The sequence below is a fragment of the Pteronotus mesoamericanus genome, unplaced genomic scaffold (genome assembly GCF_021234165.1).
Source record: "Pteronotus mesoamericanus isolate MK-2021 breed Mesoamerican mustached bat unplaced genomic scaffold, CSHL_Meso_final scaffold_31, whole genome shotgun sequence".
In the NCBI taxonomy this organism is placed as follows: Eukaryota; Metazoa; Chordata; class Mammalia; order Chiroptera; family Mormoopidae; genus Pteronotus; species Pteronotus mesoamericanus.
In genome coordinates, this window is record NW_026555312.1 from 26290149 (window position 1) to 26304812 (window position 14664).

Here is a 14664-nt window from a genome sequence, read left to right on the forward strand (position 1 = left end):
TGGCCCTGCTACCAGACACTGTGAGAAAAACAGGTTCATTCCAGCGCTTGCCGCACATGAAGGAAAGCTAACCGCTATACCCGGCGTTACAGCCCACAGCACAGGACCATTCAGACAAACTACCACCACAACGCGGCCAGGAGCCCCGCCCCTGCCGGAAGCTAGCCTGCCCCTACCGGAAGCTAGCCTGCCCCTTCCTTAGACGTCATGAAAATGAGGGGCTTTCGCGAGGAAGTCCAGCCCACTCCTCTTAGACGCCCCGAGCTCAAGGCTTCCTAGAATATGCCTGTTTATCCCCATTTTTTTTTCCACAGCAATGAGAACCTCTTCATGTGGTGTCCTTCCTTATTCTCCGCTTGGAAGTTTTGCGTGGTTTTCAAGCGTAGAAACCGTTTCTGCTGCTGCAGGCTCCTAGGCAGTCCTGCAATCCTGACGTCTATTTGAGCGCCGACAGAGACAAGGACCTCCTTACTCTTGTATCCGTTTTAGTCTCCGCCCCTTACAGTGAGCGCGGCTCTCTGAAGAGGCACGTGTTCTACTGAATGGAGCTGGTCGCTGGTTGCTACGAGCAGGTCCTTTTTGGGTTCGCTGTACGCCCGGAGCGCAAGGCAAGCGGCGACCACGAGGTAAGAGATGACGGGCCAAGGGACCACCGGAGCTGCGGGCGGGGGAAGGTCAGATTTGGCTTCTGCAGGGCCCGGGTAAAGACAAAACCAGAGGTGAATACACTATCTGATTTCTTAGCTATTAATTGACAAATCAAACTCAGGAGACTTACATATAGGTAGTTTTTTAAAACATGGGGCAGGCATTTCATAAAACGAGGTAACACTTGTCTGTTGCGGTAAACATTTTTGACCACGGTGCACAAAGAAAGATGGCGCTTCTGCGGATGGGCCAATGAGTCGTAGATGTATTTAAGGGTCGGCCCCATAAGTTGACAACCAGTTTAGATGTTCGCTCTTTCACTCAATTCCTGGCCTGGAGCTTTACAGAGTATTAGAGGTGGATTGGGATGACATCAGCTCATCATTGGATCCTTACTGTGGGGCCGTTACTACCAGTGAAGGTGCAAAGAAGCCAAGGCTCTGGATCCTGCAGTAGATACCTTCTCGGCATAAGGGAGCGAGGACTGGAAGACAAATGTATGGAGAGAAATTATAACAAAATATAAGTATTTTATGAGATGTATGAGTGAACAAGTAAATTGCCAGTAGTCAAACAGGTACCCAGGACTAGAAATAAGATTTTGTAGTCCAGGACATTTTATTTTTTAAAGATTGTATTTATTTTTAGAGAGAGGGGAAGGGAGCGAGAAAAAGAAACGTCAATGTGTGGTTGCCTCTCGCGCGCCTCCTGCTGGGGCCCTGGCCGGGGACCCAGGCTTGTGCTCTGCCTGGGAATCGTCAGCCGGCGACCCCTTTGGTTTGCCGTTGAGCCCTCAAACCACGGAGCGACATCAGCCAGGTGCTAGGACTATTTTTTATTCACCTAAGCAGTCCTAGGTATATTTTAGAAACCTATTTTAATTGAGTTTTTAAGAGCAGTTATTTGGTTGTTTTTTTTTTTAAGATTTAGTTTTATTTTTAGAGAGAGGGGGAGGGAGAAAGATATTGGAGAGAAACAACAATGTGTAGTTACCTTTTGCGTGCCTGGCCTGCAACCCTGACTGGGAATCGAACCAGTGACCCTTTGGTTTATAGCTGGTGCTGAATCCACTGAGCCACACCAGCCAGGGCACATTGAATATTTCTTAATGAAGAAGTCAAGGTGCCAGTCTTGAATTAACCAGAAAATTAGTAGTGTGTTTTGATTAATTGCTTCTGTTTATTTTCTCTGCTTATTATTCTGCCTTTGGTTGAAAGGTGACATGTTTTGAGTATTTAAAGGTGATGCTACTGCTTGTGTTCTCTTTGTAATAAAGTTGCTTACCATGCTCCAGACACATGTAGCCTCACAGCAGTCCTCTGAGGCAGATACAGTTATACTCATGTTAGAGATGAGGAACCTGACATTGAGATATGTTAAGTGACCTGCTCAGGGCCACACAACTAATAATTTGGCAGACCTGGGACTTATCCCTGGGTATCTCTGACACTTGAAACTTAACCATTACCCAGTACTGCTTCTACACCTAGACAGGCAGTAGCCCAGATAACCAACATTCCTTCTGTAATATGCACAAAGGTTATTCTTTGAATTTATAGCCAAGGTAGCCCACTCAGGAATGTTGTGTCTTTACTCAAAAGAGGTTCCCTGGGTTTTTATTGATGGAAGGACTGTCTTTTGATGTAGTCATTTAAAAATTAATTTGCAATAACACTTTTATAAGGGTGTTCGGAGAAATTTGGTGGGTTTTCCCCCCCTTTGGTTTGTTTGTTTTACTAATACTTTTTGATGTATGTCCTTCAAATTAAGAGGTGTGTGTGCATCCATTCTTTGCACTCAACCAATCACACTTATCCAATCCAAAAGTTACCTGTCAGTGAGTGTAGAGTTCGTGAAACTTCATCATTAGTCACATCTCTAGGGCTTATGTTGATACTAATTGAAACATAATATTAATCCTGTTGTGTGTGTTTTTTATAGGACTTGTCATTATAGTTATCTGTATGTGCTGCGCTATTCATTTGCCTCTCCCACAGAAATGGCAGTTCCATAAGAAAAAGGACTTTCATTTCTTGTGTTCACTGCTGTATATCAACTGTAAAGTGATGCTAGGCACATAGTAGTCACTTAGTTTTTGAGTGAATAAATTCAAATAAAAATTGGATATTTGAATAAGTGAACAGTATGCAAGTCACATATAAGTAAATGTAATAAGGAGTTAACGATTTGGATGGGAACCTAAAAGGCCCTGTAGTCAAATCTGAATGATTGATTTGGACTCATGATACTCAACATCACAGTCCCATCTTCTTGCTTCACCTTCCTTATTCAATTATCTGGTTCTTTGTTTTATTCTGTCACTGGATAGTTTTCTCCATTTGGTAGATCCAGTATTAGGTTCCATGGATCATGGAACCACTTACCGGTTCCTAGAGAACTATGACATGATTATGACATTGACTATGTGATTTACTCTTCAGGAGAAATGGACTCCTGTGGCTGACTTCACTCATCATGCCCACACGGCCTCCTTGTCAGCGGTGGCTGTAAATGGTCGTTTTGTAGTCACTGGGAGCAAAGATGAAACAATTCATATTTATGATATGAAAAAGAAGGTAGACCATGGAGCTCTGGTGCATCACAATGGTAAGAAATTATATCCTCTCAGATAATAATGATGAGATATTACTACTTTATAATTGGACTTTAGTTGCATAATTCATTAAGCAGGTTCTATGCTAGGAAATACAGAAGTGAGGAAAAAAATGTAGTTCTTTGTCCTTAAGGTGTTCACAGTCTGTATTGTAAGACAAGGGAAGCACTAAACTCAATCTAGAGGGAAAGGGGAAGAAATGAATTTTCAGTGAAACCTTACTTAAAATGACATCCGAATTACCTTGAAGAGAAATACCAGCCCTGGCTGGTGTGGCTCATTGGACTGGGTGCCGACCAACAGACCTAAGGGTCGCCTGTTCAGTTTCCCTCAGGGCACATGCCTGGGTTGCGGGCCAGGTCCCCCAAAGGAGATGCACAAGAGACAACCACACATTGATGTTTCTCTCCCTCTCTTTCTCCCTCCCTTCCTCTCTCTCTAAAAACGAATAAATAAAATCTTTAAAGTTGGAAAAAAAGAAAGAAAAAGAAATACCAGCTGTTAGCCAAGTGAAGTTTGCAAAGAGGGAGAGGGTATTGCAGAGAGAGCAGACAGCATATGAACAGCTAACTTTACTGAAGGGGTATCATGTACCAGCAGTGCCAAAAGGTGTACATGTATTTTCAGTTTATAGAAGAGAAGCTTTAGTTCAGAGATACATGACTTGCCCAAGGTCACAAGAGTAGAACGAGAACTTGAACCTAGATTTACAGCCCATGTTTTTAAATCAGTGGCATGCATAGGGAACTGTAAGCAGGTCAGTGTTACGGGAAGGTTAAAATGAAGGTTGGGGTGGCAGGAGAAGTAGATGGGGACAGATCCTGGTGACCCTTAAGAGAAGAAGATTAGGGATTGAATGGGAGGGAAATTGATTCAGGTTTGAGGAAGGTGCTGGCAGTTAGGATATGGAAGAGATGCTCACTCAGAATAAGCAAAAGGACTGATGAGAGCCACCCAATTGAATTTGGAGGCTATGGATTTAGTAACATTGGTTTGCAGTAAACTATAGACATTTCTGCAGAGCAAGGAAACTGGATTTGTGCAGAAGGATTAAATTACAGGGAAATTAGGGATTTTGGTGACTAGGTTTTCAGCTTAGAGAAAATGGGTTGTTAAGGGTCTGTGGATCTCTGAAATAAGAAAGCAGGTGTTGCAGGTGGAGTGTGAGTGATGGTAGGCATGAAAGATCTGGAAAGATACGAGGTTGGGGGTCAGAGAGTAGATTGTTAAGAGTTGAAAAGTTCTGATGTGGAACAGCTCTGGGTGGTAACAGTATCCACACTGTGGGTGTGAGGAACCAAAATACAGAGAAGGCGAAAGTCACTAGACTTGAGGAAGTCAAGAAATAGTGATTCTCAAGTCATGGTTGGGTTTTCCACACAGATGGTATATTGCCCCATATAGTGGCAGGATCAAGAAATAGACTGAACATGTAGTTTTGTTTTTTTTCCTCAGTATTGAATAGTATATGCTATTTTCATTGGAGTTTCCCAGGAGATGAAGAATGAGGGGTTTAACATGTATTCAAGAAAAGGGAAAATTGGAAAGGAAGAACTCAAATAAGTATAATCAGTTAGATATGTACTTAGTTTAGGGAAACTCAGCCAAGGAAGTTGGCTTCCTGCAGTTGAAGGCACATAAGACAGGTAGCCTTTTTTCCTATCCTGTCTTCATATATTTCAGAAGTTTCATCCCAAGCATCGTTTTCTAGCAGTAAATTAGGAGTGATCAGTATCTGTCCTTAGATGGTCCTTAGCTACTTTGACAAGTGTCTTGTTTTTTGACAGAAGCTAGGCTTTGCGTTGGTATAACATATATTTCTTCTCTCTCTCTTCTAAGCCTGGTTTGTACGAGGAAGGCTTCTCTCTTTCTAAGGCTTGGAGGAAATAATTTAAACAAAACTGGTATAAACAAAACAAACCCATTTTTACAGGTGTTCAACAATAAGAAGAAGACTTACAGTAAGAGTTTGGATGGGGGGAAGTGAATGAAGTAGGGCCCTCGATTTCCTTTATTCCTCATAAATTCTCGTTTTCTGTCAGTTGGCTAGATAAGCTCTTTTCCAGGGAGCTGATGGAGTCATTGGCAGAAGGAGCGGAAGAAGTGGGAAAGCAAAACATCCAGAGTAAGAAATGGGACAGTAGGGAAACAGGAAAACATGAGCAAAGATAGCTAAAGCCTCCCACTTTGAAGGAAAAGTGGTACATAAGCCCATATAGTCTTAGTATAGAAAGCAGGGGCGGGGTGGGGAGCATGGTACAGAATTACTCATAAAAGCTCTTTGGCTCTTTCAATGTAAAGAGCAATGTAAAGGATTGACCAGGAGGTGTATAGATGAACACTAGTGACCCAGGGGTTCACAGCCTTATTCCATAAATGACAAAATAGTATTGTAAATACATATTTAGGCTTTATGGGCATATGGTCTCTGCTAGGATTTATTCATTCTGCCATTGTAGTGTCAAAGCAGCCATGGTTATCTTGTAATTGAATGAGTAAGGCTCTGTTCAAATAAAACTGCATTTACAAAAAGAATCCACCAGCCAGATTTGGCCTGCAGGCAGTGTTTTTCTGACCCCTGAGCTACAGGGAAGATAAGCTGGATGACACAGCCTCAAAGCATAGAGAATTTTACTTGAAGGTAAATGTGTAATGGCATGAACTGCTTTTGGGAGCTCGAGGAATGTTGGGTTTTTCCATCAACTCACCTCCCATCAACCTTTTAATGTTTCGACTATGGGAAGAAGAGAGGGCATAGTGAAGAAGTTTAACATTTTAAGTTCTTAGGACAGTGAATGAGAACTGTGTAGAAGTTGAATTAAAAATAGCTCTGGGCCCTGGTCTGGAGGCTAAGTTGGTTGGAACATTGTCCCATGCACCAAAAGGTTGTGAGTTAGATCCCCAGTCAGGACACATACCCAGGTTGTGGGTTTGATCTCCACTCAGGGCATGTGCAAGAGGCAACTGATCGATATTTCTCCCACATTGATCATTGATGTTTCCCTCTCTCTTCCTCTCTCTAAAATCAATAAACTTATCTTCCTTGAGGATTCAAAAAAAAAAAAAAAAAACAGCCCCAAAAAACAGCTCTAGAATGTGGATGATTGGGTAACTAACTGTTTGGAAAGTAGAAGCCGTATAGTTGTACCTCTCTGCTTGTTACCCCGGGTTAGCTGCTAGCTGTTTAGTTTTGACTTCTTAGTCTTACCAGCTCTTTTATGATTACATATTTATTACAAATGATTACAAGTTTATGATAACAGGAATGTAGAGCAAGAAAGTAAACTGGTCAGTTCAAATCTATATGTAAAACTAGAGAAACTGCTGAAAATATTTGTATAAGCTTAAAACTACTATATTAAAAAGTTAATTTTTTCCCCTTAAAGTGATAAGGTTTAATTCAGTAATACTTACGTTGAATGTTTTACTTACCACAGGATAGCCTTCAAATCAGAAATGGTGTTTGCATTCAGAATAGTACTTTTGAATATTAATTTAGCCTATTTTGTTTTTCCACAGGCACAATAACTTGCCTAAAATTCCACGGCAACAGGCACTTAATTAGTGGGGCAGAAGATGGACTCATTTGTGTCTGGGATGCAAAGAAATGGGAGTGCCTGAAGTCAATTAAGGCTCACAAGTGAGTCCTGCCCTTTCTTGTTGGCAGTCTCCAGGTGCCAGTCAAGTTGGAGGCTAACTGTTGATTTCCTTTTAGAGGACACGTGACCTTTCTTTCTATTCACCCATCTGGCAAGTTGGCTCTGTCTGTGGGTACAGATAAGACATTAAGGTACGTCATTAATGCTCAACAGCATTTTTCCTTAGTTGTGGTCTATTCTTCAAGTACAACAGGAACCCCCCCACCTCACCCCCCTGCCACCCCCACAAATACTGTGATTCCAGGAAAGGTTGAAAGTTAGTGAACCTTTTTATAATGGTAAGGAAAAAATGACAAGCTCTATATGGAAACATGCACATTAGATTTCCATCATTGTGATCTGTGAAGTGTTTTAGAAGGTGAAACCTTTTGAAAATATATTAAATATATTAAAAGGACGAGGGAATACCCCTTTAACAAGTTAATCTTGAGAATAAATATTTCAGCTGTTGTATAGGAAAGATGGCAGTTCTTCTGAATAGCCATGTATTTAGTAAGTTGACATCTGAGTAAGTCTTCTTTGTGCTTGCCTTTAAGCCTAGTAAAAGTCAGTGACTATAACATAAATGAGCTTCTTGTTTTATAGAACATGGAATCTTGTGGAAGGAAGATCGGCATTCATAAAAAATATAAAACAAAGTGAGTATTTTTGTTTGGAATGTATTTTATGACCACTTGATAGAATATGAATACACACACATACACACACTCACACACACACACACTCATACACACTCATGTACATGCATATACACATTTATTTGCCTGCATGATGGTGGTTATCTCTGAGAGCAAATGATTTGGGTTACATTCTTTTATTTTAGATTGGGATTTTTGTGGCTGTACCACTTACAAGCTCTATAACCTTTAATGATTCTTTGAACCCAGTTTATTGTCTAAAATTGAACTTGCAAAATAGGTATCATAAGTTCATTGTTGAGTATTCAGTAGGATAATGGATGTGAAAATGTGCATTATAAAGATTTCCTATTCTGATTTTTTAAATTTATGAAAGTTTTTGTTTTTTAACTCACAGATGCTCACATAGTGGAATGGTCCCCCAAAGGAGAGAAATATGTAGTTGTCTTACTAAATAAAATAGATGTCTATCATCTTGACACAGCATCTGTTAGTGGCACCATCACAAATGAAAAGAGAGTATCTTCTGTTACGTTTCTTTCTGTAAGTGATCAGACATCAGTGATGCAAGTTTAGTGTATGTATGATGGTAGGAATTGTTTGACATTCTGGATTACTCATTCTTTCTCTCTTAGGAGTCTGTCCTTGCAGTGGCTGGAGATGAAGAAGTTATAAGGTTTTTTGATACTGATTCATTAATGTGTCTCTGTGAATTTAAAGCTCATGAAAATAGGTATTTTTTTTTTGCTAATTTATTGTGTGTATGGGTACAGTCTCAATAAATGTTATATGGGATAGTTTCATACGGCAGGATGTATGTTTTTCATGAACAATTGCAGAGGTAGACATCTGCATATATATGATATCTAGAGTCTTAAGAGGATGGTGAAAATGTCTTGGCCTTAGTAAATGCAAAAGTGGTCAAGTCAGGACGAGTCATGTGCACAAAATACATTTTCAATAATTTCATTAGTCTTGGGGGTCTGAAATGAACCATATTTGTACAGGAAAAAAAAAAATTAAACAGCCTTGAGCTTTGCCTCTGACCACTCTTGCCTTTTTACTTTATTCCCCTTGTCTGCTTTTTTCCCCTTTATACCTTATTTGTTTTTCCTTCAGAAGAAATACAGGGCATTACAGACTTCTGTTTTGTGCCAGTCTCTGTTCCCTCATATGGCTCACCATTTCTAGGAGTAGACCCTGAATCTCAGAATAAATAGTTAAGTGGCTTTGCCAAGATTACCCCACCGTTAGCCAATGGAGCTGGGATTCAAACCCAGTTCTGTCTGGCACTGTCCCTGCTTTTTTCCACTATAATTTTGAAAAAGGTGAAAATGTAAAGAGTTATACTTGAGTGTGTTTTAGTTGCATGCTCTACCTCTTAAGTAAGTCTTCGCTCTTATTTTCTAAATAATAGGTTTTAAGAAATCTCTCTTTGTAAACACTCGGAATACTGCAGTCGCTATACAGGCCTGTTTAACGTGATCAGGGAAGGGGAAGTGGGATCTCAGAGATAAAGCAACTATTTTTTAAAAAGAAGAGAACTTCAGGCACACTGGTTCTGAGTGAGAAAAGTGCTGGGTGCATTTCAGGAACAGAAGACCTGTGTTAATAGATTAAAGGGAGCCAAATGGTGCATGGCCTTGTAGATCATGGTGAAAAGTTTTGACTTGATGTTAAGTGCCCTTGTAGATTCTGTTGTGTTAATTTCTTATTATGGAAAAAATTAAGGGCAGGTAGACCAGTTTAAGGAAGCAGACCCTATAGATCCACCACTCAGCTTCAGCAATTGTCAACTTACGGTCAGCCTTGGTTCTTTAATATTCCCAATCACTTCCTCCATTCCCGTGTTACTCCAGTGCAAACCCTTGCTTCGTAGAACTTTAAGCCTGGGAGTAACATGATTTGACTAATGTTTAAAAAAATTGTTAGGGGGCAAAAATGGAAGCAGAGAGGCCAGTTAGGCTACTTCATAATTCAGAGCAAAAATGATAGTAGCTTAGACTAGGGTTGGTGGCACTGGAATGAGAGGAATGGATGTATAGGAGAAAGTCTTGATTCATGTCTTTGTCTTATTAGTCTCTCCATACTGAACTTGTGTTTTCTTCAGGTGGGGGGCGTTGTTTTAAGTATCTTTATTTCTTTTGTGATAACTTGATTATAATATTGTCATTATCTTTTCAACTTGTAAAAGATACAGTTAAGAGTCAGTTTTATCTTAGAATTTAGGCCCTGAAAAATGACTCACTGACTCATTGGAAGTGAAGCACAGTTACTGAAAAATCAAGAGCCTGTGTGCATAGAAGCTTATTAACAGTGCTGTACTATTTGAAGAAAAGATCATTTATGGTGTTAATATTTCTATTCTAGGGTAAAAGACATGTTCAGTTTTGAAATTCCAGAGCATCATGTTATTGTTACAGCATCAAGTGATGGTTTCATCAAAATGTGGAAGCTTAAACAGGACAAGGTCAGTGTCTTCGCACAGTGTAAATACACTGTAATGCAGTTCTTACTACTGTTAGTATTGCCTTGAGTTAATTGAGATGGAATTTTTTCTTAAGAGTAATAGTCAGAGATCATGAAACAAGCTTTTTAAATGTCTTTCAGGTGTGATTGATATTCATGATTTTAAAGTTAGGGTTCCACGGATCTGACTTGGGTTGGCATTGGTGAGCCTGAGCTGTTAGAATCCCAGAACTCCAGATTTTTCAGAGAAGTGCTCCTTTTTTCTTTTTTGTATATTGATATTTTCTGTAATATTTTGTTAGATAAAATACTGGCATTATGAGAAAAAAATTGGGAATTCCTGATTAGTTATGGAACCAGTAGTAGTTTTGGAGCAGATAATTGGAAAATTCCTTTCGATGGTCTCCTGCTCCTAGACATTCTTATTTATTATTCTGTGAATATGGTTTGTTAAGTGCTCACTTTGTGCATGGTTCTTTGTTAACACCTAGAAATGAACAAGACATGGTCCCTTTCCTTAGCAAATTTAAAATTTCTAAGTAGTCAGAAATTGGCTCTGTGAAGGACATAGCCAAATCGACTATGAATCAAGATAATAGATCTAAATAGCATATTTTATTCTCAAGAAAGTACAGTGCTTTAAGGTATTGATTATAGAAAAACAAGAATAATTATTTAAAATTCTCCTATGTTATGAATTTTTCTTGTTTGTTTTAGAAAGTTCCCCCATCTTTACTTTGTGAAGTAAATACTAACGCCAGGCTGACGTGCCTTGGAGTGTGGCTAGACAGCATGACAGACCCGAAAGAAAGCCTTCCTCCAGCTGCAGAGCCTTCTCTAGGTAAATGAAATTGGTCATTTAAAAAAATTGAATAATTGGTTACTTCTTGAAGTGTTGAAGTGAAGGAGACCCAGATAACTTTACTTTATTGTCATCCTGCGATTCTTTTTCAGTGGGGAGAAACAATCTTACATGCATTGTCTTGTGTTTTAGTAAATAAAGAAGAAAAGTCAAAAAGCAGCAAAAGGGAATCTGGTGATGCAGTGCAGGAAGAAAAAAGGCAGTCAAAACCTAGCGTGAAGAAATGTGGTTTAACTGGTGTCAGTAAGAAGCCAACAAAAGGAAGTGGCCTGGTGTCAACCAAGAAGAGAAAAATGGTAGAAACATTGGAAAAGAAGAGAAAAAAGAAGAAAGTATGAATAAATGCAGTGAATTCAGATTTCTCCTAAGAGAAAAACTTTTTAGATGGAATCATTCTTTTCAAATGTATCTAATTTTTTCCTCCAAGTAAAAGCTAGGAATTTCCTCTTTGGGAGAAAATGTACAACTTAAAAAATCACCAAGTCACTTTCAGTTTTTTGTTCTTTTTTTTTAAACAGTGGCAAAACTTTTTAGTAGGCAATATATATCATGATATATATTATGTTAATGTGTAATAGAGTTTTTACTGTTGTATAAAGCAAATAAAGTTCTCTCTCAAAATAATGTAGTTTAATACAAAATCACAACAATCTTGAATACATTTTTACCAGAGGTAAATAAGAGAGTTTAAGGGCAGGAAAAGTGACATTTCTTTTTTTGCCCATTTCAAGCCATAAAAAATTCATGTGACTAACAGGTACTTTTAAATTTCAGCATGTTGATTATATTTTCATCATCATTTACCTTCTTTCCTCATAGATATTGGATGTTTCAAAAACATGCATTAATAGAGGATTTATAGATTCTACTTAGCTGGGCAAATGTTGAATCCCTCCTGACTTGGCAAAATCAGATATCTGACACTTGGACTCTGGAAATGCCACTCTTTTTAGAGGAGGAAGTCCTTCAGGAAATGAACCAAATTGTCTGTCTGACATTTCAATGTACCTCTTTGTTAACTTATTTCAGGCCTGTAAACTAAGATGAAGATAGGGGGTTTTTTTGTTTGTTTGTTTGCTTTCAAGATTATTTTCTTAAGAGTAGTTCTGGGGTTATAAAATTGAGAAGATTGAACAGATTTTTCTGGTGCCCCTGTAGCCCCTGCCACTATCAGCATCGCTCACAAGAATGGTACATTTTTTTACCAAGGGTGAACCTACATCGACACATCATAATCAAGTTTAACTTGCGAATCACTTTTTTTTTTCAGTCCTCACCTGAGGGCACCCTTTTACTGCCTTCTGAAAGGGAGAAAGGGAGAAAGGGAAATAGCGATGTGAGAGCGAGGCATTGATTGGTTGCCTCCCCTACGCGATCAGACCGGAGATTGTATGGGCCCAGGCTGAGGGTGAAACCTGCAACTTACGCATGTGCCCCAACTGGGAATCGACCTGCAACCTCTTGGTTGCAGGAACCATGCTCCAGCCAACTGGGCCACACCAACAAGGGCAGGGGGCTACTTTTGGTGTACTTTCTATGGGTTTGGACAAATAATGACATTTATTAAAATTTACGGAGTGTTTTCACTGCCCTAAAACAACTGTTTTTGCCTATTCATTTCCATATCTGACAATTACTGATCTATTTGTCTTCATAGTTTGCCTTTTCCATAATGTAGTATAATTAGAACCATACCGTATTGTAGCATTTTTAGATGGGCCTCTTGCATTTAAGTTTCCTCCGTATCTTTTTATTGTTTGATAGCTCATTTGTTTTTTGTTTTTTTTAAATTTTTTTGAAGATTTTATTTCTTTTTAGAGAATGGGGAGGGACAAAGGAGGGAGAGAAATAGTAGATGCGAGAAAAACATGGATCAGTTGCCTTTCATGCCCCAAACAGGGAACCTGGCCTGCAACCAAGGCTTGTGCCCTGACCAGGAACTGAACCAGCAATCTTTGGTTTCTCAGGCTGATGCTCAGTCCACAGGCTACACCAGCCAGGGCAGCTCTTTTCTTTTTAGTGCTTAATAGTATTCTGTCCTATATAAGCACCACAGTTTACCATATCACCTACTGGAGGATATCTTGCTTCCAAGTTCTCTGGCAGTTGCTACATTCCTGTGCAGGTTTTTGGGTGGACATGTTTTCAACTTATTTGGGTAAATAGTAACGAACGTCGTTGCTGGACTGTACGGTAAGAGTATGTTTAGTTTTTGTAAGAAACTGCCAAACTGTCTTCCAAAGTGGCGGTACCATTTTTCATTCCCATCAGCAAAAACTGGCTGTTGCTCCACATTCTCACTGGTGTTGGGTGTTTTCAGTGTTCTAGATATTGGCCAATCTAATCGGTGTGTAGTAGCAGTATCTCGTTTTAATTTGCAATTCCCCAATGACACATGATGTGGCACATCTTTTCATATGCCTACTTGCCATCTTTGTATCATCTTTGCTAGAGGTGTTTAGAGGTCTTTGGCCATTTTTTAATCTGATTGTTCTCCACTGAGTTTTAAAAGTTATTTGTACATTGAGGGTAATGATCCTCTATCAGATGTGCCTTGCAAATATTTTCTCCTCATCTGTGGCTTATCTTCTCATGGTACTATCTCGCAGAGCAGAAGTTTTTAACTTTAATGAACTCGGGCTTATCAGTTACTTCTTTCATGGATCGTATCTTTGGTGTACCTAAAAAAAAAAAAAACACACACTCAAGGTCATCTGGGTTTTCTCCTGTGTTACCTTATAGGAATTTTTGGAGTTTTGCATTTTACATTGAGAGTTATAATTTATTTTGAGTCAATTTTTGTGAAAGGTTTTGTGTATAGGGTTTTTCTTTCGCTTGTTTTTTGCATCATTTGTCATTCATTGCTTCATTGTGTTGCCTTTGTCAACAGTCAACTATATTTGTGGTCTCTTTATGTCTCTGTTCTGCTCCATTGTTCTATTTGTCTATTTTGCCAAAACTACGCTATCTTGATTATTATAGTTTTATTGTAAGTCTTGATGTCAGGCAGCATCAGTTCTCCAACTTTGTTCTTTAGTGTTGTTTTTTATTCTGGGTCTTTTGCCTCTTCATGTAAACTACAATCAGATTGTTGATACACATGAAATAACTTGGGATTTTGATTGGGATTGCATTGAATCTATAGATCAACTTGGTAAGAACTGATATTTTTTTAAAAGTATTTTAATAAGAACTAAACAGTGTTGAGTCTTCCTATCCAGGAATGTGGAATACACGTATCTATTTAGTTCTTTGATTTCATTCATCAGTGTTTTGTAGTTTTCCTGATATAGACCTTAACAAATTTGGTTAGATACCTTAAGTATTTTATTTTGAAGTTTGTTAATGTAAATGGTATTGTGTTTTTAATTTCAGAATCCACATGTTCATTATTGGTGTATAGGAAAGCAATTATTTTTGTGTATTAACTTTATATCCTGCAACCTTGCTGTAATTCCGTAGTGCTAGGGTTGTTGTTGTTTTTTCCCAATTCTTTCAATCATGTTGTCTGTGAACAAAGACAATTTAGTCTTTCCAACTTGTATATGTTTATTTCCTTGTCTTTTTGCATTAGCAAGGACTCTTTTAAAAGGAATAGTGGATTTCTTTTTAAATTTAACTTTATTTTTAGGTAATTATAAGTTCACATGCAGTTTACTGCAATGGTAACATTTTGTAAATTAAGTAAAATAATTGTATCTGGGATATAGAAATGATACAATCAAGATGCAGAACATTTCTATCACCACAAGGATCCCTCATGTTGCTCTTTAT

General features: G+C 38.7%; 1 protein-coding gene across 1 annotated transcript; it reads left to right on the forward strand.

The window, feature by feature from the left end:
* Window positions 1–495: 495 nt before the first annotated feature.
* Window positions 496–12433, forward strand: PAK1IP1 (PAK1 interacting protein 1). The gene is made up of 10 exons (XM_054591953.1): window positions 496–626; window positions 3090–3255; window positions 6782–6902; window positions 6978–7052; window positions 7507–7559; window positions 7957–8102; window positions 8195–8292; window positions 9930–10029; window positions 10746–10869; window positions 11023–12433. Exons 1-10 carry the CDS (start codon window positions 543–545, stop codon window positions 11226–11228), a joined length of 1173 nt encoding a protein of 390 aa, XP_054447928.1. The 5' UTR covers window positions 496–542; the 3' UTR covers window positions 11229–12433.
* Window positions 12434–14664: the final 2231 nt, after the last annotated feature.

Excerpts from the sequence above, each read along its gene's own strand:
- PAK1IP1 (XM_054591953.1), top strand. The coding sequence starts at position 543 with ATGGAGCTGGTCGCTGGTTGCTACGAGCAGGTCCTTTTTGGGTTCGCT. Across the intron at positions 3,256-6,781 it reads AGCTCTGGTGCATCACAATG|GCACAATAACTTGCCTAAAA; the intron begins GTAAGAAATTAT and ends GTTTTTCCACAG. Across the intron at positions 6,903-6,977 it reads AAGTCAATTAAGGCTCACAA|AGGACACGTGACCTTTCTTT; the intron begins GTGAGTCCTGCC and ends ATTTCCTTTTAG.